Below are 25,146 nucleotides of genomic sequence, written 5' to 3' on the forward strand. Positions count from 1 at the left end.
ATTTTGTTTTTTAGTCTCTTACCGTTTATGCAGAGTCATCCGTCATCTTAAACGTTCTTATTTTAAATTAGAAGGTGGAAGCCGGAGTGCCTGCCACAGTTCCCTTGAGTCAACTCCCTGCTGTGAGTTTCCGGGTGACAGTCCCCAGTCCTTGAGCACAGATCTGCTGTCCATGACCTCAAGTTTGGGCAGCATTGTGGATCGCTCGAGCACAGAGTCTCCTGACCGGGAGAGTAACCTCAGCGGAGAGGTGAATGGTGTCCTGCAGGAGAATAATGACCCCGAAGCGTTCAGTGTCCTGGAGGTGCCTGAGCCTGCCCCTGACGTACTGAATGAAGGGCGTGACAGTAGACCTGAAAGTCCACGATGGGACCACGCAGGCGAGACGGAGCCACACGGGGGGGTGTGGACTTCACTCTTGGAGCTGAGAGAGGCTGTGGAAGGCAGTGATGTTACCGACCTCAGAGAGGAGCCTTGCCCCGCAGACGAGGGACTGAATAGCAGACAGTCACCCTGGCGAGAACAGGCCCGGGAAGCAGGGGACATGGAGCCCGATGACCCCCAAAGCACTTTTTCTGAAGCCCCCTTCCTAGACTCACCCCCGGTGCCTTCAAGCCTCAGCTGGGCCCCCCACGCGGAGCAGCGGCTGCCGGGGACCAGAGCTGGCGAAGGCGGTGCCGAGGGGCCCGGCAAGGGGCAGGGCTTCCTAACGCACGTGGAGGCCCCCGGCCACCTCGGCTCATCTCCCTGGCACGCTGTCACTGACAGTGACACAGGCCTAAAGGAAATGGCGGCCTCGGAACATGACCTGGGGAGTGCGGGAGGACGGCGGACTCCCCCGGTCTCTGCCTTGGCGACTCGCACCCGTGAGCCGCGGCTGGAGCAGCCTTCCCGGGACCAGGTGTTAACGTCCAGCGACGAGGAGGACATCTATGCCCAAGGGTTGCCTTCATCTTCTTCGGAGACGAGCGTGACTGAGCTCGGGGGTAGTCGCTCCCTGCAGGACCTGAGCCAGCCCGGCACAGAAGACACCGGGCTGCTAAAGTCAGATCAGGTATGTGGGTTTGTGGTGGCCAGTTTCCTGTGGGTCCACCCGACGACGCACGCGGTTAAGGAGGGGGACTCTCAGTCATCCTGCATAAGGAGATTTCTTTAAAGTGCTTGCTTTTCTTAGCAGATGATTCTTATTCAATGTATTTGGTTTCAAAACTAACCACGTATTGTGACTTTTCCTGCTGAGTAGTTGTGAGGCCCACATTATGAGTGTGAACTTAGGTGTGCTTTCCCCAGATGTACCACTGGATTCCCTCGATGCCGCTATGTGTATCGTTTGGGCAGCTCTCACCGCCTGCTGGACACCGTGAAGCACTTTATGAGTCCACCTCATTTACTCTAAAAACAAAACAAGCTGTGAAGTTGGCGCTGCCGTGGTCCCCGTTTTACAGCGGAGGGAACCGCAACTCGGTTAAACGGCTTGCACGGGTCCCATAGCAAGTGGAGCGCAGGGCTGGCCCCGCGACCGTCTCCCAGCCTCTGTGCCGTCCCACCTTCAGAATGAAATGTCCCGCTTACTTGCTTTGAGACCAATGCCGAAAGGTTAGACCTTCCCCTCGGTCCCGCCTGCACCCACCCCCTCTTGAGAGCCCTCGGTTGCAGGCCCCGTGGCACGTGGACGGCCAGTTGGGATCTCAGAGTCTTAAGGAGGCAGACATACGTGCCGATCGTCTCAGCTAAGCGAGACTCTGGGCCGATGGAGGAGAGCACAGGGCGGGGCTCTGGGAAGCTGCGAGGCGCCAGCCAGGCAGACGACGTCCTGGGAGGGCAGGCTGTTGGGATTCTAGGCCAGAACTCTAGAAAGGCCCTCCCATGGGTGATCGGGAACCTGGCACTCGGAGGACTTCTCCCCGACCTGCTGACAGTCTTCCCCCCATCCCAGTAGCTGGAAAAGCCCAGAAATTTTGCTGCACGTTGGGGAGGAGGTTGAGAAAGACTTGTCACGGGGCGCAGGGCCGGATTGGCAAGGGGCAAGGGTCGGGCGCCATTCTCTGTGAGGCAGTTGACTTGCATATTCAAGTGATTGTGCAGGTACATCGATTTCTTCTGCAGCTTCAGAAAACTGTCAAACTACAACGACTTCATTTAGCTTTGATTTTTAAAAAGAATCCAAGCAGCCAAACTATTGGTCTACAAAATTCTGCCAGGCTGAGCATCTTGGCCAGATTTCCATCAGCCACACGGTGTGCCCCATGTCCAGTGATGGGGACCGTATTTAAAACACTAGGTAGCGTATCTGCAAGGATCGGAGGCACGAAATAGCAATTTGCACGCACGTTGTATAAAGCGCGGTACGCCTGTGCACAAAGCACCGCGTTAGGAAGGTGTTCTCGGATGACACGGTGTTAGCCGGGGATGCTGTGGGGTCCCAGTAGGGGACGGCAACTCCCATTTCAGAGCGCTTGCTTCTCTTCGAGCACGGCCCAGAGACAGCGGGTCCCCGCCTGTCTTCTCAGAGATCCTCGGGTCTGCGAGCTGAAGGACGCCCTGCATGCTTGGCCTGCTGATGAGAGCACGACAGCGCAGCTCTGTCCTCTGCCACAGAACTCACCAGGCTCTGTCCTTGTCAGTTTGCAGAGAGCTGGATGGGGTACTCTGGCCCCGGCTACGGCATACTCAGCCTGGCGGTCTCCGAGAAGTACATCTGGTGCCTGGACTACAAAGGCGGCCTGTTCTGCAGCGCGCTGCCGGGCGCCGGGCTACGCTGGCAGAAGTTCGAAGACGCCGTCCAGCAGGTGGCAGTCTCACCCTCAGGTCGGCCTCCCCGGCTCCCTGCTGGCACCCCTGCAGCCCGCCTCACACACAGTGGGCCCTGCAGTGGCCCCATCCCTTCGGCAGACCGTCCCCTTCCTCCCGTTCCTCCCATTCCTGCAGGTTTGGGGGGTTTTCTCCCACAGAACAGGGGTCACTCCGTTTGACATCAGTTAACAAATAGAGTAAATGGATGTCTAGTTTGAATTTTTGTTTTGTTTATTAATTGCAATGGTGACACATGAAATTGTTTTTATAAGCTATACAAATAGCTTGAATTTGGGGGGTATTTTTGAGAGATTAACATACCTCTTATAAAAAGAAAATCTGTTTCAAAAATGAAGGCCTTTGGGCTGATTGAGAAATAAAATGTGTTTGTTTCCTATTGTTGCTTTAACGCAACTGAACTAATGAAGGTGGGCCTGTGGATGTGTTGGATATGTTCAGATCATTTGGTTTCCTTCCTAGAAATTATTTTTTAATGAGCGATGTGTATGCTTTAGCCAAATAATCTACTCCCTGAGTGTAGAAGAAAAATGTGTTCATTCTCACAAGCCGTACTTAGGCTAACCATTTTTAGTGAACCATAGCAGACGTTTCCTGAATGAGGTTCGACCAGACTTTCAGCCTGTATTTCCCCTACCTGTCTAGAATCATTTGCTCATCTGTTTCGTCATAATGTTGGCCACTTCACCTATTAGGGGGTAGGTAGGTAGAATAGAAGTATTTCTATGCATTTGCCTCATAGTAACGAACTTATTGTTGGGACATTGGAATAGAAGTCAGACATTGGAGGGACGCCTGGGTGGCTCAGTCTGTTAAGTGTCTGACCCTTGATTTCAGTTCAGGTCTTTTTTTTTTTTTTTTTTTTTTTTTTTTTTTATGTTTGTTTATTTTGAGAGAGAGTCTTCCTGAGCGGGGGAGAGGCAGAGAGAGGGAGAATCCCAAGCAGGCTCTGCATTGTCAGCACAGAGCCCGAAGCAGGGCCTGAACCCACGAACCGTGAGATAATGACCTGTCAGCTCAGGTCTTGATCTCAGGGTTGTGAGTTGGAGCCCCACATTGAGCGCTGCACTGGGCATGAAGCCTATTTAAAAAAAAAAAGAAGGAGGAGGAGGAGAAGGAAAAGTCAGACAGTAGAATAGAAATCAGACAAAACATACTCTGTGGCCTTTGACTCCTCCTCTGTAACTTCAGTGTGCTTTCAGCTGGATTTCCTTTGACCCTTTCCAGGTCACTGTTTAAAATACTAGTTTGTTCAAGGTTGCTTTGTTTTAGCTCTTTGCTTATTTGAAAATTATTTTTCCTTAGTGGCTGAGACATAGTGTATTTTGTTAGCGGGCCTTATATAACTGTGCGTTTTCATTCTTTCTCTGTCATTCACTTCTGGGTTCATCTCCCCAGCCATCTAAAAGCTTTGGTCCTGTCCTGATTCGGTTGACTACTTTGTGTCTCCAAAACGTTCAGGCCCTCGTTGACCTAGGGAGAGTTCTGTCTCCACCAGCTCAGTGTCTGAGCTGAGGGGCCCTGCAGTCTTCAGGGGGCACCGAGCCCCGTGGCGTCCAGGGTGTGCTCCGGGCTCGGCCGTCTGTCCTGCTTTTCTGCTCTTACCTCAACTCCTACTGTCAGACCCTCTGGTCTGGCCTGGCTGTGCTCTGCTGATTCACGTGGTTTCTTACACGTGGCTGCCTGGCCTGTGCTACACCCTCCGTCCACATAGAACACCTTCCTCCTTCCCTCCCCTTCTTCATGTCTTTTCTTTTCGCTTTCTTTTCTTTCAATTGTATTTCAGGAATAAACTTGAATGATTCATCACTTACATGTAACACCCAGTGCTCATCCCCACAAGTGTCCTCCTTAGTGCCCATCCCCCACCCTCAGTTTGTTCTCTGTAGTTGAGTCTCTTACTGTCTGTCTCCCTGTTTTTATCTTATTTTTCCTTCCCTTCCCCTGTGTCCATCTGTTTTGTTTCTTGAGTTTCATATATGCGTGAAATCATATACATTTGCCTTTCTCTGACTGATTTTGCTTAGCAAATACATTCTAGCTCCATCCACATTGTCACAAATGGCAATGTCACAAATGGCAAGATTTCTTTCTTTTTGATTGGCAAGTAATATTCCAGTGTGTGTGTGTGTGTGTGTGTGTGTGAGAAAGAGAGAGAGAGAGAGAGAGAGAGAGAGAGAGAGAGAGAGAGACAGACAGAGGATCTCAAGCAGGCTCTGCACTGACAGCAGAGATCCCGATGCAGGACTCCAGCCCATGAACCACAAGATCATGACCTGAGCCGAAGTTGGACGTTGAACCAACTAAGCCACCCAAGGGCCTTCTTCACCTCTGTGTCTCAGAATCCCTTTCTGAGTGAAAAAGGATAGCCCGGCTCAAATGCTTCTTTTCCGTGCGTCTTATCCCCTTAGCTGATCCAGAAATGCCTCCTTTGTGTCCCTGTGGGACTTTTCAACCTCTGGTGGGCACCAGTTGTGCCTCCTAAGGTAACCGCGTCAGCGCTACCACTGCCCAGCTCTGCCGTGTCGTCGATATGTTCTCGCCTCCAGTCTCCCTAGCAGCCCCGTAAGGAATGGATGAGAAGATGAGGCACGGGGACGCCAGGCGACTCGATGCCCGAAGCCACGGCTGGTGGGTGGTGGCCAAAGGCTCATCCTTGGCGCTGCGGGCCCTTTCCCCAGTTGGGGTAGAAGCAGAAGGGAGAGAGCGGTTTTAGAAATCTCTCTCCCCGACACAAGCAGAGTGAAGTTTTTTGTGTGAATCACAACATTTACTGGATAGTGAATAGCATTTGTATTTCCGCAGGCGCCCTCCTCTGGAAGATTGAACAGAAATCTAACCGAGCTTTTGCTTGTGGAAAAGTGACCATCAAGGGAAAGCGGCACTGGTACGAAGCGCTGCCCCAGGCGGTTTTTGTGGCCCTGAGCGATGACACGGCCTGGATCATCAGGACGAACGGAGACCTATACCTGCAGACAGGTAACTGGAGGCTGTGCTCCAGCACCTGGCGGTTTGGGGGTAATTGCTTCCTACCGTCCTTCACTTTGTTAGGGACATGCTTAGAACGGTCGCAATGACTAAGGAGCTAAAATCAATGTAAATTAAAGCATTTCTGGAAAGACAGTATTTGCCATTGGAATAAATTAGCAATTTCCCGCTATTGACTCACATTCAGCCCAGGACAAATTTAAGGCAAAGATTAATAGGATTAATTAGTGAGATACAGAAACAGATTTTTCTCCTTCTGGCCAACCATTGCCTGTCACACGTGCTACAATATCGAATCTTAGCGGGAAGGAAAATGACATTACAGTCATTTTTTCCTTTAGGTTATGGCTGGATTTTTTTCAGCCAGGTCAAGGCCTGCTTCTGTATACTTGTTCACATGTGGGTCTGGAAGAAACACTGAGAGAGAATTTGATCAAAGTAGCAGTTCAACTTCATCCTAATAAACTGCCCTGTGGGAAACCTTGAGCTGCTGCAGGAGACACAGGGAGACTTGCTTATTAAACACCAAGTGTAGGGGCGCCTGGGTGGCGCAGTCAGTTAAGCGTCCGACTTCAGCCAGGTCACGATCTCGCGGTCCGTGAGTTCGAGCCCCGCGTCGGGCTCTGGGCTGACGGCTCGGAGCCTGGAGCCCGTTTCCGATTCTGTGTCTCCCTCTCTCTCTGCTCCTCCCCCGTTCATGCTCTGTCTCTCTCTGTCCCAAAAATAAATAAAAAACGTTGGTCGTCAGGAGGCCGTAGTGGATTTACGTAAAGATCGGTCTTCTGACCATTTAATATCGCTGATTTGGAGAGAATGTTTCAATCTGCTATGAGCCGTCAGCCAGGGATGACTCTCTGAGATCGAAAGCCTTTGCACCTGTGGCTCTCTGTCGCCTGTGGGAGGGCCAGCATCCCCGAGAAGCTGCTGCCTGAGCCCTGGTGGTCAGCCTTGCCGGCTTCTGGGCCACCTGCCAGTCCCGGTCTCTCCATTCCAGTTCCTGTGTCTCCCTTCAAGTGCAGAGAGCTCTGGAAAGGCAAAGGCATATCCAGTTTCCAAGGGCATTTGAGTTTCGTTCCCGGTGGGGAACGGAGTGCTTGTGGCCTGGGGTCGGGGAGTGGCGGACCAGACCTACCGCGTCAGTCCCTGCGGCTGGCCTGAGGATCTGTGGTGTAGGAAGCCCCGCAGGTGACTCTCCTGGTCAAGGACGAGACGTGGCGCCAGGGACGTGGTACACGGGGTGCTTCTGCGATTAGGCGGGGCGCACCCTCAAGCAGCGAGAACTCATCGCAGGCCGACGCCACGGAGGATGGGCTTTTAGTTACCAGCTGCTCTGCCAGCTCCTGAGGAGAGGCTCCAGGCTCGTGAGACAGGCTACAAGGAGGTGGGGGCAAGAGCCCCGGCCGGGGAGTCAGGGACCCTGAGCTCTGGCCCTGCCGTGGCCTTGCCTTCCATCTAGGGTCCCCCCGCCCCCACTCCCGCCAACCAGGTGAGAGCAGGGAGAGGGCCGCTGCCTTGTCAGAGCTGCTCCGCGGAGGGTCAGAGGAGGGGCGGAGGCCTCGGAGCCCCGCCATCACCAGCGGCTGCCACAGCAGCTCGCTCACCCGGATGCTCTGAGGGGCACGGCTGCAAAGCATGGGAGGGCCTCGGGAGCGCTGCTGCTCTGGGCCCGGGCCTCCTGGCTCAGCCTCTGGCCGCTCTCCTGCTCTGGGCCTTCTTGTTCTTTCCAGACTTCGTAAGATACTTGGGGACGCTGGGATTCCGAGCTGTTATTCCTTCAGTTTTCTTTTTTTTTTTTTTAATGTTTATTTATTTTTGAGAGAGAGAGCGCCAGAGCATGAACAGGGGAGGGGCAGAGAGAGAGGGAGACACAGAATCTGAAGAAACAGGCTTCAGGCTCTAAGCTGTCAGCACAGAGCCCGACGCGGGGCTCTAACCCATGGGACTGTGAGATCATGACCTGAGCCGAAGTCGGACGCTCAACCGACTGAGCCACCCAGGCACCTCCCCACTTCAGTTTTCAAAGCGCATCTGCAAACACTTCAGATAGACGCCATACTTAAGCACAATTTCGCCATTTTTTGTTGACTGACTCTTAGAAAGACAAAGTACTTATTACAAAAGAACAGGCAAAATACCGAAAAAAGGAAAAGAAGCAGACGACAGAATACAAATGAGGTGTGAAATCCTGATTGTGTGTTGGGGGGCTTCCTGTCTGTCTCCCTGGCAGGTCTCAGTGTGGATCGCCCCTGTGCCAGAGCCGTGAAGGTCGACTGTCCATACCCACTGTCCCAGATCACAGCCCGAAACAGCGTGGTGTGGGCGCTGACAGAGCAGAGGGCCCTCCTGTATCGGGAGGGCGTGAGCAGCTTCTGTCCTGAAGGGGAGCAGTGGAAATGTGACATCGTCAGGTATCCGCAGGAAGAGCAGAGACCTCTCCATCGGCTCGCTTGTCCCACCCTCGGTTCTTTGTCTGCTCGACTCCCCTTGAGGCACCCATGTGAGCCTGTCCTGGCCAAGGCTGCTTCTCTGGAGCTCTCCGTGGGGATAGCATTCTCTGGAATTCTCAGGAGCCAGTGTCGGCAGCCTGACCTTGGAGATGCCCTGTGCCTGCCGCTGCCTGGCAGACTGGGCGTCGGGTCAGAGCTCGGTTTTTTGAAATGCTGCTGCCCTCTTGTGTAACCCCGAGCATCACGGCATCCCGAGTCTCTCATGACAGTCTCTGTTCGGCACCGCCCAGTGCTGTCGGGTGGTTTCTGTTTACAGTCTCGACGGTTTAGGGCCAAATGTTTTTATTATCATCCTAGTCCGTGGTAATCAGTCTCTGAATTTTAATTCGTTGGGTTACTTGTACCACTCAAAATTTTATTTGCAGACCATCAAATCGTGTTGCTGATTAGAAAAATGAGACTAGGATGCCCTTGGTTTGAACCTAGCAGCCCAGTAAACTTGAGCAGGTAGCTCCTGGGAGCCTCCCTCGGGCTGGGCTGGGCGCTCGAGGGGGTCTGCCCGGTGCCCTCCCCTCCCAGGGCTCCTGCTCCGGGGGAGCCACGTAACCGGCTGGTGCCAGTTAGCGTAGATGGTCCTAAACCAGGAGTGCGGCCCGGCTGAGCCTCGAAGCTGGCGAGGGCTTCACCAGAGGGGCACGAGGAAGAAGGGCACTGCCCGCAGCGAGATGGTGTATGCCCAGCTGCTGCTGCCCAGCACAGCCTGGCACATGGGGGGCGCCTCCACTCGCTAGATTGTGCAGGAGGGAGCAGTGGAGGGTGTGGGGCTCCAGGCCTCACGTCCCTTAGGTGCCTGCATTCTTTTCTTGTAGGGTATTTTCTCGTCCCTGCCGGGCCGGGTCTTCAGTATGTCTTTCGGAAGCTGCCACACATTTAAACAACATACACTGCACAGTAATGTGACTCAAAACTGGACCTTCTGTCCTTGGAACTTGTGGGTGGGGTCCAGACCCAGCCAGGAGACACTTGATTGCCACATTCCTAGTCACGCTGGGCGCTTGGAGTGTGGGTGCTGACTCCCGTGTTCTCTCCCGTTCCCAGTGAAAGGCAGGCTTTGGAACCTGTCTGTATAACCCTTGGGGACCAGCAGACTCTGTGGGCCCTGGACATCCGAGGAAACCTGTGGTTCAGGACCGGCATCGTTTCCAAGAAGCCTCAGGGAGATGACGACCATTGGTGGCAAGTAGGTACTCAGCTCCAGGGCCACTGGCCAGAGTGTCTCCCCGGGTTGGGAGCTCTGCTCCCCGTTTATAGCCCTTGTCTTCTCCGTAAAGAGGCTGGGAAGGTTGGACTGAATTAAGAATACTCACTCTTTACTCTTTGATGAGTTAAACTTCGCCGTATTTGAGCACATTAGAAATATCAAGGGCTTTTCGCTGTAGGAGATCACTTACAAAGCTCTCTTCGCTTAAATTTACAGGCTTTGTTTATTGTTTCTTTTTTTGTTTCGGTGTTGCTTAGTAATTTATCCTCATGTGCTAAACAAGCCCAGGGAAGACCTAGGTAATGATGATGTTTAGGAAGAGCTAGACGGTGAGTTTGGAAACCCAACCTGCAATTCGAATTCATCTCTCTCCGCTTGCTCTCAAGGCCTCTAAGCAGGCAGTGTTTCAACAAAGAAAGGAGAATGGTCCCACGTGTTCCAAGAAAAGGAAACACTCTGCGTCATAGTAGGGTATAAGCAAGCTAACTTTTCGTGACTCGGTCACAGCCAGAGTGGCCTAGAACGTGTCTTCAAAGAAGTTATCCCTTCCCCTCTTTGGTACCGTTCAGTGTAAGTGTAGCTGCCCTCCCCCCCGCCCCCCTGCCGCCTCGCCTCCTGCTCCCATCAGCAAGGTTGTTCTGACCCTCAGCAGTTGAAAAATAAGCAATGTCTCTTCAGTGTTTGTCTCCACTGGTTCAGGTTTAAAAAAATTTTTTTAATGTTTATTTAATTTTTTGAGAGAGAGAGCGTGAGCCAGAACATGAGCAGGGGAGGGGCAGAGAGAGAGGGAGACCCAGAATCTGAAGCAGAGGTTCCAGGCTCTGAGCTGTCAGCACAGACCTCGACGCGAGACTCGATCCCACAAAGTGCGAGATCATGACCCGAGCCGAAGTCAGACGCTTAACCGACTGAGCCACCCAGTCGGGTTCCAAAATAAAACCAGGTTCAGGTTTTATTGTTGCCTCAGATTTGCTGTGTTGAAGGCAGTTCTTTCATTAGTGGCGCTTAGGTCTTTTGAATGAGAATGTGAAAAATAAGTTGTGTTTGCTATTTAATGAATAAGTATATGTGTACGTATGTCTCTAATTTGATATGCCAGATACTACCTGAGAAGTCGTACAAGTGATTTTAAAATATCCTCTCCATGCTTGTAACTGTGTTGTATGGTTATACACACACACACACACACACACACACACACACACACACACTCTGTCTCTCACGTATGTATGTACCCAATTCCATTTTTAAATAACATAAAGTTAGATACCATTTACCATAATATTGAGAACCTTATCTTTAGAGAACTTTAATTTGACAGAATCCTCTACGAGGTATTTGGAAGCGTAGTTATTCTAATTACCGTAAGACTGATTTCTCTGTAGCTCTAGAGCCAGCTTTATGTTTGGCTGCTAAACCTTTCTTTTTTTTAATGTGCATCTTGCTTATCTGCAAGTGTGGGGTGCTAAGGCGGTCTGTCACAGACTTGCTGCGTGGCCTTGGCGTGTGCACTCCCAAGGAAGAACAGAGCTCGCTGGGCCGGCACACAGCAGTGTGCGTCGTGAACCCCGGAGCTGGGTGCCCAGCGTTCTGTGGGCTGCGATGGAGACCACCCAGCCGGGCTGGCGGAGCGCTTACAGACAGTAGGAAGTGGGGCCGCGGGGTCCTGATGTGGTCTGATGTTCACTTAAACTTCAGTTAGGGCGGCGGCTCATCCTTTCATGGATTTGAAAAAAAACAGATTTGTACACTTAAGTACCGAGTGTTGCGGTAATTCCCTTTTTGTTTGCTTTTGTTTATTATAAATTAAGTTCCCTATGATAAATGACGTCCCTTTCACTCGATCGTGTGTGACCTGGGAACGTGGCCTGCACAAGGCTGTCCTAGGAGTAGGGGAGCGACATTCTCTATAATCCAGCTCGACGGGGGCAGACGTATACATGACAGTCACAGGGAATCAGATTTTGACCATCTTAGAAAGAACTTTCTCACAACCAGAGCTGCCGAACAGGGAGAGGCTCTCCCCAGAGGCGCCCTGGAGAGTGTCTTTCGGGAATGTTAGAGAAGCAGCTTGCACACGTGAACCAGGGTGTGCCCTTCACGTCCAGGGCAGTCCCAGCTCGTGCTGTTGAACTGGTGTAATTACTGACAGCCCTAGTCTAGACCGTAACCCTACTTACAATACCTCGTTTAACCCGTGTTGTGATTCTGAGGACCGCACACTGTTGTCTGTTGGAAATACCTAACTTTGAAAGCAAAATCACCCATTCTCACTGATTAGAATAAAAGGCTTTGGGGGCCTGAGGGGGTCACAGGTAATCACAACAGTAATACATGCTGTTGTGACGGTCCATATCCTATGAAAACGTAGAAAACAGAAGGGGACGTTTTCTGCCATCCCTCTAAATCCGACCCTCAGAATTAGCTGCAGCTGGTGGTCTGGTAGCGTCCTGCCGGCCTCGCTTTGGTGCTGACACAGTGGGCACGTGCACACGTGTGTCAGGTGTTGCCGCACGAGGGCCGAGCCTCACTGTCCGTGCACAGGGGTAGGGCGCTTGTGACCGCTGAGAGCAGGGTGTCTTTCCGTCCCCTCCAGGTGAGCATCACAGACTACGTGGTGTTCGACCAGTGCAGCTTATTCCAGACCATAATCCATGCCACGCACTCGGTGGCCACCGCAGCCCAGGTGCCCGTCGAAAAGGTGGCAGATAAACTGCGCATGGCCTTTTGGTCTCAGCAGCTTCAGTGCCAGCCAAGCCTTCTCGGGGTCAACAACAGTGGCGTCTGGATCTCCTCAGGCAAGAACGAATTCCATGTCGCTAAAGGAAATCTCATCGGTGGGTGAATTACTTGTCTTTTTACGTTGACTTGATTGGCAGCTTCACTTTAAAGCCAGCATTGAAACAAAAGCTTTAAGATCTCAACTTCAGAAGATAATTTGGTGCCAGTGTGTGAAGTGTTTGTGACGGAGGCGTTCTTTATGCTTTGTATCAGTTTCCTTTTTTTTTAATCTGTCGTTCCTGCAACTTGGGTACCAGCATTTGGCTGGTGTGTGATCAGTTTCTACTGGGAATCTGTGATGATATAGAAACGGCAGATGGAGCTCATTTTTATGTTCATAATTTCACATTCAAATGAAAAAGCGCACCCAAACTACAGTGCTCAGCAAGACAGAATAGTCCATTTACTAGAGGAAAAGTTCTTTCACTGTGGGGAATGAAGGCTCTGACGAGATCTGTGAGTGTCGTTAAGAATCCACGTGTACCCACGAGGACTTCGTTTCTATGAGTGAAGCCCAGCTTTGTGCATTTTTTCCAGCTCACCTCCCTCTGCACATCTCACCCCCCCACCCACCCAGCTGACCCTGGGCAGGACTGGGCTCTGCTTGTCAGCATAGAAAGAAAAACAAGGGACTGGCCTCACAGCACTGGTGTGGACCTCCTAATCTAAGGGCACTCTAGAATTAGCTGTAAGAGGTTTGAAAACCAGTTGTCCCGAACCAGAGCTTTGGTGTGTGTGTGTTTTCTTCTTTCTTTAACACACTTCGTATTCCTTCTAGGCACTTACTGGAATAATGTTGTTCCCCGAGGGACAGCTTCTGCAACAAAATGGGCCTTTGTGCTGGCTTCCACTGCTCCCACAAAGGAAGGTTGGTTGAGAAATGTAGTGCATGGGTTGGCTGTTGCAAGGTGAAAGCCATGGTCTGACCATGGCCTTGCTGCGATGGCGTGTGGCTGGGTAGGCCTCAGAGATGGTACAGTGGCTTCACGGACAAGCATCCGTTGTTGGCTGAGCCAAGGCCCCCGAAGCTGGATAGGCCTGACCAGGAGAGAGGGTCTAGTGTGGAGACATTGAGTGAGTCCACAGGCAAAACGCCATTTCAAAGGAGAGAAACAATTGGTGTCCCACCAGAGCCACAGCTGGAGACTCCCAGCGACATGTCAGGGTCCAGAGCACTGCAGCCAGCGGGCACCAGGCTTCTCTGGGTGTCTTCCCGTTTCCCCTTGGGAAGTCTTCCGTCACCTCCTGGTAACCTCTTTCAGTCTGGTTTTCAGCCTCCGGCTAGTTGTGCCGTGTTAGGGCAGGCCTCCCCTGCAGAGGCAGACCTCCTGCAACTCCACTCAGGGCGCCCCTCCCTCCCAGAGCGCAGGGTTTAGAGCTGGGAGAGGCAGTGCAGCTGCCCAGGGAGCTGAGAGCCCGGGCAATCAGGTAGCCCCGCTGGGAAGTGGCAGAAGGCTCCTTCTAGGATCGCCCCGGGGGCGGGACGGGCAGATGCCGAGAAGCCTGTGGTCCAGACAAGACAGCTGGGTAGTCAAACCGTTAGTCCCACTAGGATTTGGCTAACTTGTCCGTACAGTAAAATGTTTTCTTGCCTGATCACTCTGACCACGGTTCTGAAATCTGTAAGCTCCAAAAAGCATGGGTTCTCTCCTGAGATTGGCACAAATTCATTTGGCAACAAAACCTGACCTGAACCCGACGTGAGGCTGCTTATTTCTGCCACCAATTAGGCCTGTGGCAGGAACAGTACTGCGTTTCATGGCTGCCTGGCTCCCTGAGGCTGTTACTTAAATTTGTGGCATGCCCAAAACCTTAGGTATTCAAAACCCAAAAATACTTGAATTCTTAAACCCATCTGGCCACAGGTTTTAGACAATATGTTCTCACGGAGGTTCTGACTTTCCCAGAGGTTGTCTGCATTTTAAACTGAACCTGTTAAGCCTGAAGGACTGTACCAATGGTGGGGAGGAAGAGAGGGTAAATTTTGAGGAGAGGCTGGGGAGGAGAGGAGGCCCTCCGGCTTCCCAAGCCTCCCTGCCCGCCCACCCCCTCCACCAAGACAAGACTAAGGGAGCTTTGGTTCCGTCCTTCTGAGGAATCGCTGACGTCCCTCCCTCCAGAGCGCCAGGCACAGCCAAATCAAAGACTCTCCAGCCCTTACAGAACGTCCGAGGTCGGAGCCACTGAGCCCACTTTGTAGCCTTCATCAGATCTCATAAGCCCTGCTTTCTTTCCTCCCTTTAGAACATCTCAGGCTTGTCTCTTAACTGGCTGGCCATGGGGTGCGCCTGTGACCTCTGACGTAAAGCACACAGAGCGAGCCTGCTGCGCAGCCACGCTGGGAGCTGTCGGGTGTCACCTGCCCAGAGGCCGGGGTGCCTTGTGCGTTTCTCCAGTGACGAACATGAACCTTTTCCGCAGGAAGTTCCTTGTGGCTGTGCCAGAGCAGCAAGGACCTGTGCAGCGTCAGCGCCCAGAACGCTCAGTCCCGCCCCTCCACGGTGCAGCTGCCTCCCGACGCCGAGATGAGGGCTTACGCCGCCTGCCAGGACGCCCTGTGGGCCCTGGACAGCCTCGGCCAGGTGTTCATCCGGACGCTGTCCAAGAGCTGCCCCACAGGCATGCACTGGACGAGGCTGGACCTTTCCCAGCTAGGTAGGCCCCCGTGCTCAACTTGTGGGAATTCTTTGGCTTTTAACGTTTACTTACTGGAGACAGAAAGCCGGGGAAGGGCAGACAGGTGGGGAAAGGAGAGAGAGAGTGCCAAGCAGGCTCCACGCTGTCAGCGCAGATCCTGACGCAGGGCTCGATGCCACAAACCTTGAGATCACGACCTGAGTCAAAATCAAGAGTCGGACGCTTAACCGACTGAGCCACACGGGCACCTCTCAGTTTGTGTGAATTCTTATAGGACATTGAGTAAGTTGCTGGATTTTAGGACATTGATTAGCCCCTCGTGCAGATTAAATGGGCCTCGTCCTTTTACGGGGAGCCTCCTCACCCCTTCCAGCTTTGCAGTGCTTGCGGAGCCCAGAAGGAGCGCCTGCTCAGAGCAGGTGTTGCCACCAGAACTTGGCGCTCCCACTCAGCATGGCGCGTGGCTTTGTGTCCTTCAGGTCTTGTGTCAGCACCCGTGTGCCTGTCTCTTCTGCAGCTAGAATAGTGTCCCACGAGCGGGTGTCCTTTCTTTCTCGGGCAGACTGAGGGGATGACGTGCGGCTCCTGACTGTGGCTCTTCTCTTGAGCCTCCCCTCGAGGGCTGCGGGGCGCACGATGCCGCTTATAAATAAGTCATTTGTATTCCAAGAGGCAAGATGACAGAGTGAGCCCACAACATTAGGTTATTCTCCAGGCATCTTCTTGATCGACCAGCAGCTTACGTGTGGCTCGTCTGACAGTAGAGACTTGTCTGAAGGTGGAGGCTGCTCCCCTAGAAGGTCCACATGAGCCTTAGGGACACTCGCCCACCATACGCTTTCCCATCTTGGTCAACAGACAACCAGCGTTTTTTGTTTGGTAGGTGGTAAACTTGAATTGTACCGGCATTTAATATTTGAGAATTCAACCACATGTACTCATTACCAAAAAAAGGAGAGGGGTGCCTGGCCGACTCAGTTGGTAGAGCATCGACTCTGTCTCCAAGTCGTAAGTTCAAGCCCCACGTTGGGCTTAGAGTTTGCTTAAAGTATATTTATATTATATATATATGTAATATATACATAATATATATAATACCTTACATTAAAAAATATATATTGAGATATGTTTGTGTATTATATATATATAATATGTATTTGATATGTATTTGATGTTAAAGTCTATATATTATATATAATAAAATATATAATATTAGTTTGTGTATACATATATGTATAATACATACGTAAAGAGAAGGAGAAAGAAAGAAGAAAAAAACAAGGGAGGCCCCATTGCCTGCCTGCCTCCCCAGCAGCCCCCCGCTGTGTCTCCGGCCGCCGGGGGCCTCTCACCCTCCCATGAAACAGGCTGGGCCCTCACTGGTCTCAGCCCGAGTGGCCCCTGCAAGGTGCCATATAGAGGGGTCATTATTCTTCTGTCCAACAAGACCCCCAAATACCATCCACGTCAACTAAAGAGGCAGGTTGGCTCTCAATTGAGGAAGCAAACTCTGTTCTAAAGCTAAGAATTTTCCAGGGTCATGCTCCCTTCAGCAGCATGTATACTAAAAATAGGAATGTTCCAGGGTCATTTTGATGACTTATGCTTTTGGCCTCCTACCCTGTCGTTTGAACCTAATCCCAGCACTGGGGCTGTCACCTTCCAGCTTTTGGGAGTTTGCCAGCCACCATTACCGGCGGTGACTGACCAGACCAGGCTGTGGCTGCTTATGGCCCTGAGTGCTGGTGACGGGTGGCCCTCCTGCCTGTCCTCAGAAACCTTGCTGCTGTTCAGAGATCCTACTGGCCTGAGCCTTTCTCTAGCAGCCCCGGCCAGACCAGTCTGGGAGATGCTACCAGCTCCTTCTGGAGGAGGCCAGGGCACGATTTGTGTCCTGCCACCACCGGATCCCGAAGACTGTGGGAGGCCTTGCTCTTCTGCACAGGCCAGGTGAGGGCAGAGCTGTCTCCCCACAGCATCCCCCCACCCCCACCCCGAGTCCCTCAGAGGATGCCGTCACGCCGGAGTGAATGCGGGGCGGATGGCATTGTGCCAGGCTGTGCTGGCGGGACTGACTGGCTCTGCCCGAGGCCGCCAGGCACCCACAGCTCCCGCCTCCCTTCCGGGGCAGTCCAGTCCTTCTGGCACCAGCTGCACGATCGCAGGTCTCTGAGGTGCCCACGTGAGCTTCGCTGGGGCGGTGGCCATTCTTTCCAGAGAGGAGAAGCTCAGCTTTGCAGGGATTGAGGCTCAGTTTAAGAGAACTCGCCCTGAGCAGGCTCTGGAACCCTGGGCGAACTGATGGGTTCCCTTTGGACCTCAATTCCTCCCCTCCCTGATGGGAACAGCCGTCCCCACCACAGACAGGTGATGCGGGGAGGCATCCTGCGTAAACGTGAGCTTCTCGGGCAGGTGTCCTGCACAGGGTCCTTGTCGAGCCAACGTTAGCTGCGTCACGCCGTAGGCTGGTCGGGGGGGGGGGGGGGGGAGTCCAGCCATGTGCCTGGTGCCTGGTGCCTTTCTTGGTCTGAGCTCTAGATTTTGTTTCTTCATCTGGGTTGCCAGCAGACACTGAAATGATGGACAGAGAATCCTTTTATCATTTTTTGAACGTAGGAGAATGCAGTCCTGAATTGGTAGACGGCGTGTTGGGGCAGGGGAGGTGGGCATGATGATGTGGGAGTGGTGCCGGCCTCCTGCTGTGCCAAGGTGAGGGGGTGGGGGGTAGGGGGCGGTGAAAGCCTGGCACAGACCACCAGGTGCTGTGTTACTGGGCTCTCTCCAGGTGTGGTCTGCGTAGCCTGTGGGACAAACAGGTGAGTCAAGCGGTTTATCATTTAAACAGGGGGATGCAGGGGCGCCTGGGTGGCGCAGTCGGTTAAGCGTCCGACTTCAGCCAGGTCACGATCTCGCGGTCCGTGAGTTCGAGCCCCGCGTCAGGCTCTGGGCTGATGGCTCGGAGCCTGGAGCCTGTTTCCGCTTCTGTGTCTCCCTCTCTCTCTGCCCCTCCCCGTTCATGCTCTGTCTCTCTCTATCCCAAAAAAATAAATAAAAAACGTTGGAAAAAAAAATTAAAAAAAAAAAAATAAACAGGGGGATGCAGATTTCGAGTTCAAGTGTGTGCTCCCTGCCCTGAGCCTGACGTGCGAGTGTCCTTGGAAGGCTGTCATTGGGCAGCACGCATGGAATAGTAGGAAATAGAAAGTGTGGTGATCTGGGTACCAGTCCTGCCTTGAATTGCTCGCCTGGATTGTTCCTTTACAAGTTGGCCGTGGTGGGTGCTCACAGCAATGAAAGGAAGCACAGCCTCTGCAGGAGTATGACTGCGTGTGAGGACTTTGAGGATGAAACTCCTCTCTCCCAAATGTACCCTTTTTCCTGATTTCACTCTTCTGCTCCCATTAAATTCTTCCGGAAAAGGCAGACTCCTCTGTGGCTGTCTGCGGCCAGCACATCAGCAGTGTCTCTTCCGTCTACCTCAGAGGGTCTCCTAGCCCCTGATCCTTGCTTCTCTCCCAGCACTGCCAGGGTCAGAGGCCCCTCCTCAACGCCTGTTCTCCTGCAGGAACTGCCTCATGACGCCAGGCGTGCCCACCCACCCCCCCCTCGCTTGCCAGATCCGTCTTCCCCAGACAGCTCCAGGGGTGGACCCTCAACATCAAACAGCTCCACACTGCCCCGGCGTCAGGGTGGCACCGGGGGCCATCGCAGCCTGGCCCAGCCTTCCTTGCACGGGCCTCGTGCAGTGGTCCCTCCAGCCACCAGTCGTTGTCCCTTGGTGCACGGGGCATGCTTGTCTTGCCACGGCCTAGAATGTCCTCCCTGCTCTTTCCTTCCTCTGCCTCTTCTTCGGGCCGAGACTGTCCCCCGCCCTGCCCCAAGCTTTCTTCAGTCAGTGCTCCCCTCAGGATGCTTTCCCACCGCGCGCCCTGAATGCTTTGCGCCTGCTCTGTACGGTGGCCATTGTAGCCTGACCCTGTGGCGTTTGCACACAGAGGAGGACCGTGTGCTTGGCCACATCCACGCACAGCAGGAAATTAGGGCGTCAGGGAAAGTGGTTATTACTGGTAAGCCCCATTTCTAAGTAATTCTGGGATATGAGTTTGGATCCTGTCTTTGGCCTTGATACTGATCATCGCAAAACTGCCTAACAGCCAGATACAAAGATGTCCTTCCTCACCGTTAATGAGTTCATCCACCTCCAAGCTGCCACCAGTTTGTCAGGATGCGATTTATCTGTGTCCTTCTCTTCAGTTTTGGCCTCTTCTTTATAAGTATTCTGACATTACGAACATGGAAAGTGAAAGCCCGTCTTCCCAGGGCTGACAGTGTGATCCAGCCCTCCGCACACCGGCAGCACCAGCTTTTTGTAAAGTCTGGAATGTAACCAGCCGTGACACTGGAAGCAGAAATTTCAGTTTCAAGGATGACTTTAGCAAAGTATCAAGTCATGAATGTGATTTCTACCTTTAATTTCTTTCTAAAGACATAACATCACTCTTCTGCCCCTATTCAAATTACCAGGTCAGTTGCTACTTTGAGATTGAATTAAGAGAATTCTTAGATGTCTGACTACTGAACCCAGTTTTAGAGACTGAAAATGGAATTTTGCAATTTATTACAACCCTAGTTTAGGGAAGAAAATTTGCATCATTTAGCAGGTATTTAAGATGTTCACAACATTTCATTTCTCAGTACACATAAATATGCATTATGTCGGGCACTGGAATGTCAGCAAACTAATGCAACTTGTAATTTGATTCATCTGGGCATAGCATTTAATGAAATATTTAGTGTCAGTTTTTGCCTTTAGGTTACAAATAGGATTATGGTAGGCAGTAGTTTATGCAGAAAAGCGTTTTATAAATAGTAAAACACCAAAATAAATGCCACTTTTTGTTCTAAAATATATGTTTAAAAGTAATCCTAAAGGGAAAATGTCTCCTCTGTTGAAGAAAGTAATTAAAACTTATTTTAAATGCAAGAAAAAACAAAGCCGGGAAGGGCAAGAAAATGATAGCATGTCTGTGTTCATCAGGCTGCCAGCGTAATAACAGTCCCGAGGTATCAGCAACCTAGCACCGTGAACGTTGCTTTCCTGCTGCCACAAAGTTGGCTCTCAGTCTCTAGGACCGTGTCCTCTGCTGCAGTGAGGGCCTGTGGCCTCACCATCATGGTCACTACAGCAGGGGACGGCTTCTGCCCACAGCCCTCTGTCCATGCTAACGATGAGGCCCTGCCCAACTGGAAGGGCCTGCACGGGAACCATGAAGTGTTTGGGAGGGCCGTAGTCCCCACCACCTGTCCCGACCTTCTCTGCAGAGCAGTCTCCTAAACCTTCTGTGTTCAGGCAGCCTGGGGGACCCTCTGTGAGGTAGAAAACTGCAGAAAAGCCTTCTGTTAAACGTTTTCTTCTTTGATCTGTGTCTTCAGGATAAGCCATTGTATTTACTGACATGTATATTCTAGCAGCCTTTGCTTTTGTTCTGAAAGAATATTCCTAACGTGTGAACCGCGTGTTCTGTTGGCAGTGTTGATAGTCACTGCTAACTGAGCTGCTGGCCCGGTGCGGCTTTGTCACCGTGTAACCGTCGTCACCATCAGCTACTGCCTAGACTTCCTATTAGGGTAGGTTGAAGACTCCAGCATAAAATTAATTTTCATTTAGCATTTTAAAACTAGCCTTCGTTTCTCAGCTATTTCTGTAATTTACTGCTGAAGGTACTTTATTTTGATCGGTACGAATCTTCCACCATGTAATGTTAGAGCCCTAGGGAGTCTATCTGAACTCCCTGGTAAGACATTCCATAAAAGATTAAGGAAGGAAGAAATAAAGTTTATTTCAGTATAAGAAAAACCATCTGTAGGATATGCACAAAGGAATACTGAGACTTTTTCGTGTAGTGGTCAGTTAATACTTTTAAGCTGGTGTCATAGCTGAAGCCACCTGACAAGATGTCCACACGCAGGATCCGTGCTGTATGTTCTAGTGCAGAAACATAGTCTGCCGTCTGATACCAGGGACAGCTATGAGCTGACCGACAGGAGCACTGCCACTGAACGTAGCTGCACCACCTTTTCCCCCTACTTTAAAGTTAAGGTGGCCCATCAGATTTAAAAACTCAGCAAAAAACACTGTCAAGAAAATGAAAAGGCAAGCCACAGACTGGGAGAGAAGACTCCTAATGCGTATATCTGACAAAAGACTCGTATCCAGAATATACAAGGAAATCCTCTAACTCAGTCATCAAAAGACAAACCATTAAATTTGAAAAATGAGCAAAAGACTTGAACGGGTACTTCTCAAAAGAAGATATACCCCATAAGCACATTAAAAGAGTCTCAGCATCATTAGTTATTAGGGAAATGCAAATTAAAACCATGACAAACTACCTCTTCACACCCAGAATGGCCGACATGGAAAGGGTGCCAAGACCAAGTGCCGGTGAGGGTGTGGGCAGCCAGCCTGCACTGCTGGTGGGCGTGCAGAATGGCAAATGGAGGGGCGTCTGGGTGGTTCATTCGGTTAAGCATCCACCTTCGGCTCAGGTCATGATCTCTCAGTCTGTGAGTTCGGTCCCCACGTCGGGCTCTGTGCTGACAGCTCAGAGCCTGGAGCCTGCTCCGGATTCTGTGTCTCCCTCTCTCTCTGCCCGTCCCCCAATTGTATTCTGTCTGTCTCTCTCAAAAGTAAACATTTAAAAAAAAAAAAAAAGAATGGCAAATGAAAGTCTACCCCACAACCTTGCACTTCCACTCCTAGGTACCATTCAAGAAAAACAACGCGTCCACAAAAAGTCTTCCATAGCAACTTTACTCCTAATAGCAAGAAGTGGGTGTGGCCCGAGTGTGCTCACTGGGTGGCCAGGGGGCCGGGTGGCTGGGTGACCGGGTAAACCTTGTTGTCGACAGGCAGCCGAGCAACCTGAGAAGCGACACTGCGTGTGAATCCTGCTCACAGTTCACTGAGTCAAAGAGGCCAGACCCCAGAAACCGCATACCTGTGGTGGTTTTTATGGACCTCTAGACCAGACTCGTAACCCGTGGGTGCCTCGGGAGGGGACTGACTCGAAGGGGCCCAAGGGAACTTTCTGGGGATGAAAATGTGCTCTAACTCGACAAGACACGGTTACCTGGGTATGTTCATCCGTCAAAACCGGCGGATCAGAACACGTCAGATCTGTGGGTTCACCAGAGTCCCCGCAGTCGGGTAGCTGGTGTGGAGGAGCTGAGCTGGCCTGGGTTCAGACCTTTGCCTCCTGGCTTAGCCACAGTCTCACCCTGGGACCTTGGGCAAATGTCTCTGTGTCTGAGTCCTGACGGCCTCCTGAGACAGAGCCGATAATCACTGCGTGCCACTGCTCCATTGCAGGCTTTGGATTGAGGCATCCCACACTTAGCCGCACCTTGTCCCACAGCTGTAACCAGGCTGTGCTTTTGGCCACATAGACCATCAATCAAGTGTAATTTCTCTTGAGAGCCTCCTCCCATTTCCCTTCCTCTTAAAATTGGTTTAATCAATAAAGAGAAATGTAGAAAGAAAAATGAAGATTCTAGGGGGCTTAGTTCATTATTCTCATTCGGGTCCAGATTTCCTGATGAAGAGGGGCGTCCTCTCCCCAGATGCAGAATTTGCCGGTGCTTTGCATGGATGTGATGAAGCTAGCGACAGGGCCCACGCAGGGACTAACCCTGCGCTTATCGGCCCCGGGGCCCAGTGCCGGCGGCATGCTGACTGCCCCGCCCGGTGCCAGAGAGCCTGCCGAGTGGCGCCTGGCCGGTGGCAGGGCGGCCAGAGGCCTCGGAAATGCCCCTGAGCTGTGGCGTTCTTAGACCACAGGGTCAGCCGCAAGAGCAGCCTCACCTCTTTCTTTGAAGGATAAATCAAAGTCCATAGATTTAAGTGAAGGATTCGTCATTTTACAAAAGCAATTAGCGTGTGGCCTTTTCCTTCATTTGCCTGCAGGACCTATAAAACTGACAAGCCTGGCGTGTGGAAATCAGCACATCTGGGCCTGTGATTCCAGGGGCGGAGTTTACTTCCGAGTAGGAACCCAGCCTCTCAATCCCAGTCTGATGCTTCCGGCCTGGATAATGATTGAGCCGCCTGTCCAGGTAAGCCAACCCTAACTGACACCAGGCTGCCCCTCCTAAAGGCGGGAGCTGCCGGATCGCTGTGCCGGGGAGGGGACCACCCCCGCCTGCGTGCGCGCCCCAGCAAGCGGGGGCAGAGGCACATGTCCGGGGAGCAAGGCGCGCCCCCAGCCCGCGCTCACCCGTCTCTCCCAGGCGCGGAATTTAGAGCCGAATGCATCGTTAGAGATGATCTGAGCCAACACTTAAGGTTTTTTTCTTCTCAGAATAAAAATATTTTGACTCTTTACAAAATGAACGTTGTGTTTTAACAAAATAAAATCGGGGGCGTCTGGCTGGCTCAGTCCAGTGAGTATGCGACCCTTGATCTCGAGATCGTGAGTTCAAGCCCCAAGTTGGATGTAGAGATTACTAATAAATAAATAAATAAGAATAAAATCAAGCAGTACCCAGAAGTACGGCAAAGAAAATAAAAGCCACTTCAGATGTTGTCAGCACCTTGTGACTACCCCTCCTGGCTTGTTGAGTTCTGTGTCCCGTCCCCACCCCCACGGCATTTCAGCTTACCGTATGTTCCCAGTGTTTTTCTTTTCTACTTGACTCTTCCACCATTTATAACAGAAGCAGGGGTCTGATTTTAGTGCACTATTTAATTACCTTTAAAGACCTAACGGGCCTGGTTGCTATACTAGGTTTATTTCTGTTAAAATGTATACTTAGGGGTCTGTGATTTCGTGACTTATCTGCTCCAACTCCTGCTAGGCCCTATTTTGTGAATTTGTTGGAAAAAACATGATGTTGCCATTTGCAGAGGCAGCAACGGGACAGTGGTTAGTCCTTAAACAGAAGAATGCTTAAATGGGGACAGGCAGGAAATCAGGTGTTTGGGTAAAGGCCCGCGTTCGTGACTATCTATGTTTTGTGCATCATCAACCCCCAGGGACAGAGTGACAGAAGTCGAGGGGCAAGTTGCAGGGCCATCTCTGAGGACCTCCAGTCCTCCCAGCAGACATGGGGCGTGTGCTGGGAGGCCCTATGGTTGGACCAGAGGTCGTGTTGGAGTTCGAGGTCCTGGCCACAGAGGCCCCGCGTCCCCACTGGTAGATGTTCCTCACTCATGGAGTTAAGGGGAGGGTGGGTAGAATAATGTCCGATGGCACCTTGTGAATCAGAAAGCGCTGTGCAGACGTGAGGTGACATATGACGAACGAGGATGCGGGCTCACTTCTCTGCACGCAGTGGCGCAGCGGGAGCAGGTCACCTGGCAGAGGGGAGTTTGTCATCACTGGCCTTGCTGAGCGCTGCCTGTGCACAGTGATGAGCAGAGACAAGCCAGCGTGCGGCTCGCTTCGTCGGCGTTCTGAAGTTCTCTTTACGCGAGGCACCCTCTTGTTGCCTGAGCCCTTTGGTACATCACTGTTAGCATATTCCTTTTTTTTTTTCTAAGAGCTTTATATTATTTCTTTTAAGAGTTACAGTTCACCCTTTCATAGTGTAAAATTCGGGGGTTTTAGTATATTCAGGAAGTTGAGCAACACTTGCTACTACCCTGTTCCAGAACTTTCTCATCACCCCAAAAAGAAAGCACATACCCATGAGTAGTAATGGTAGGGTGGGTAGGTAGCCCATATCCTCTTCTGGAACCCCCACCCCCTCAGCCACTAATCTCCCTTCTATTTTTATGCCTTGGCCTATTCTGGATCTGTCTGTTCATATAATGGAACCGTACAATAAGTGGCCTTCTCTGCCATCTTTCACTTAGCGTCGTGCTTTCAAGTACTGTAGCACATTGTAGCATGTATCAGTGCTTCGTTCCCTTTTGTGACGAATATTTCGTCATGTGGATAGATGTGCAGTTTATCTGTTCGTCGGTTGGTGGACGCTCAGGGTGTTCCCACGTGTGGGCTGCCGTGAATAATACTTCATGTACGAGTGTTTGTGTGGACTTACGTTTTCCATTCGATAGAACGTGTAGATACCTTTAAAGGGAATTACAGGGTCAGATGGTGAATGTACGTTTAAATGTTTAAGGAACTGGGGCACCTGGCTGGCTCAGTCGGTAGAGCATGTGTCTCTGGATCTCAGGATTGTGGGTTCGAGCCCCACATTGGGCGTAGAGATTACTTA

The 25,146-nt window shown here is 51.7% G+C and overlaps 1 protein-coding gene and 1 non-coding gene across 9 annotated transcripts in view; both read left to right on the top strand.

Annotated features, from left to right (window-relative positions):
• The window catches only part of TECPR2 (tectonin beta-propeller repeat containing 2), a 106,860-nt gene that overhangs the window by 48,844 nt on the left and 32,870 nt on the right, over positions 1-25,146 (top strand). For 6 of the 8 annotated variants that reach the window (XR_009264818.1, XR_009264819.1, XM_058740326.1 and 3 more), the window contains 9 exons: positions 72-1,054; positions 2,625-2,808; positions 5,617-5,790; positions 8,027-8,207; positions 9,345-9,486; positions 12,104-12,344; positions 13,067-13,156; positions 14,710-14,943; positions 22,892-23,040. Coding sequence is in view for 6 of the 8 variants with exons in the window: in XM_058740326.1 (XP_058596309.1) it covers positions 72-1,054; positions 2,625-2,808; positions 5,617-5,790; positions 8,027-8,207; positions 9,345-9,486; positions 12,104-12,344; positions 13,067-13,156; positions 14,710-14,943; positions 22,892-23,040 (2,378 nt within the window). In the remaining 2 variants the exon portion in view is untranslated. Of the gene's footprint in view, positions 1-71; positions 1,055-2,624; positions 2,809-5,616; positions 5,791-8,026; positions 8,208-9,344; positions 9,487-12,103; positions 12,345-13,066; positions 13,157-14,709; positions 14,944-15,640; positions 15,915-22,891; positions 23,041-23,214; positions 23,691-25,146 lie in introns of those variants that run through there. The other 2 variants (XM_058740329.1, XM_058740331.1) reach the window with 2 other exon arrangements.
• On the top strand, positions 25,061-25,133 carry TRNAQ-CUG (transfer RNA glutamine (anticodon CUG)). Its single transcript has one exon. It is a non-coding gene; the product is annotated as a tRNA-Gln (tRNA).

This window comes from Neofelis nebulosa, chromosome 7 (assembly GCF_028018385.1).
Source record: "Neofelis nebulosa isolate mNeoNeb1 chromosome 7, mNeoNeb1.pri, whole genome shotgun sequence".
NCBI lineage: Eukaryota > Metazoa > Chordata > Mammalia > Carnivora > Felidae > Neofelis > Neofelis nebulosa.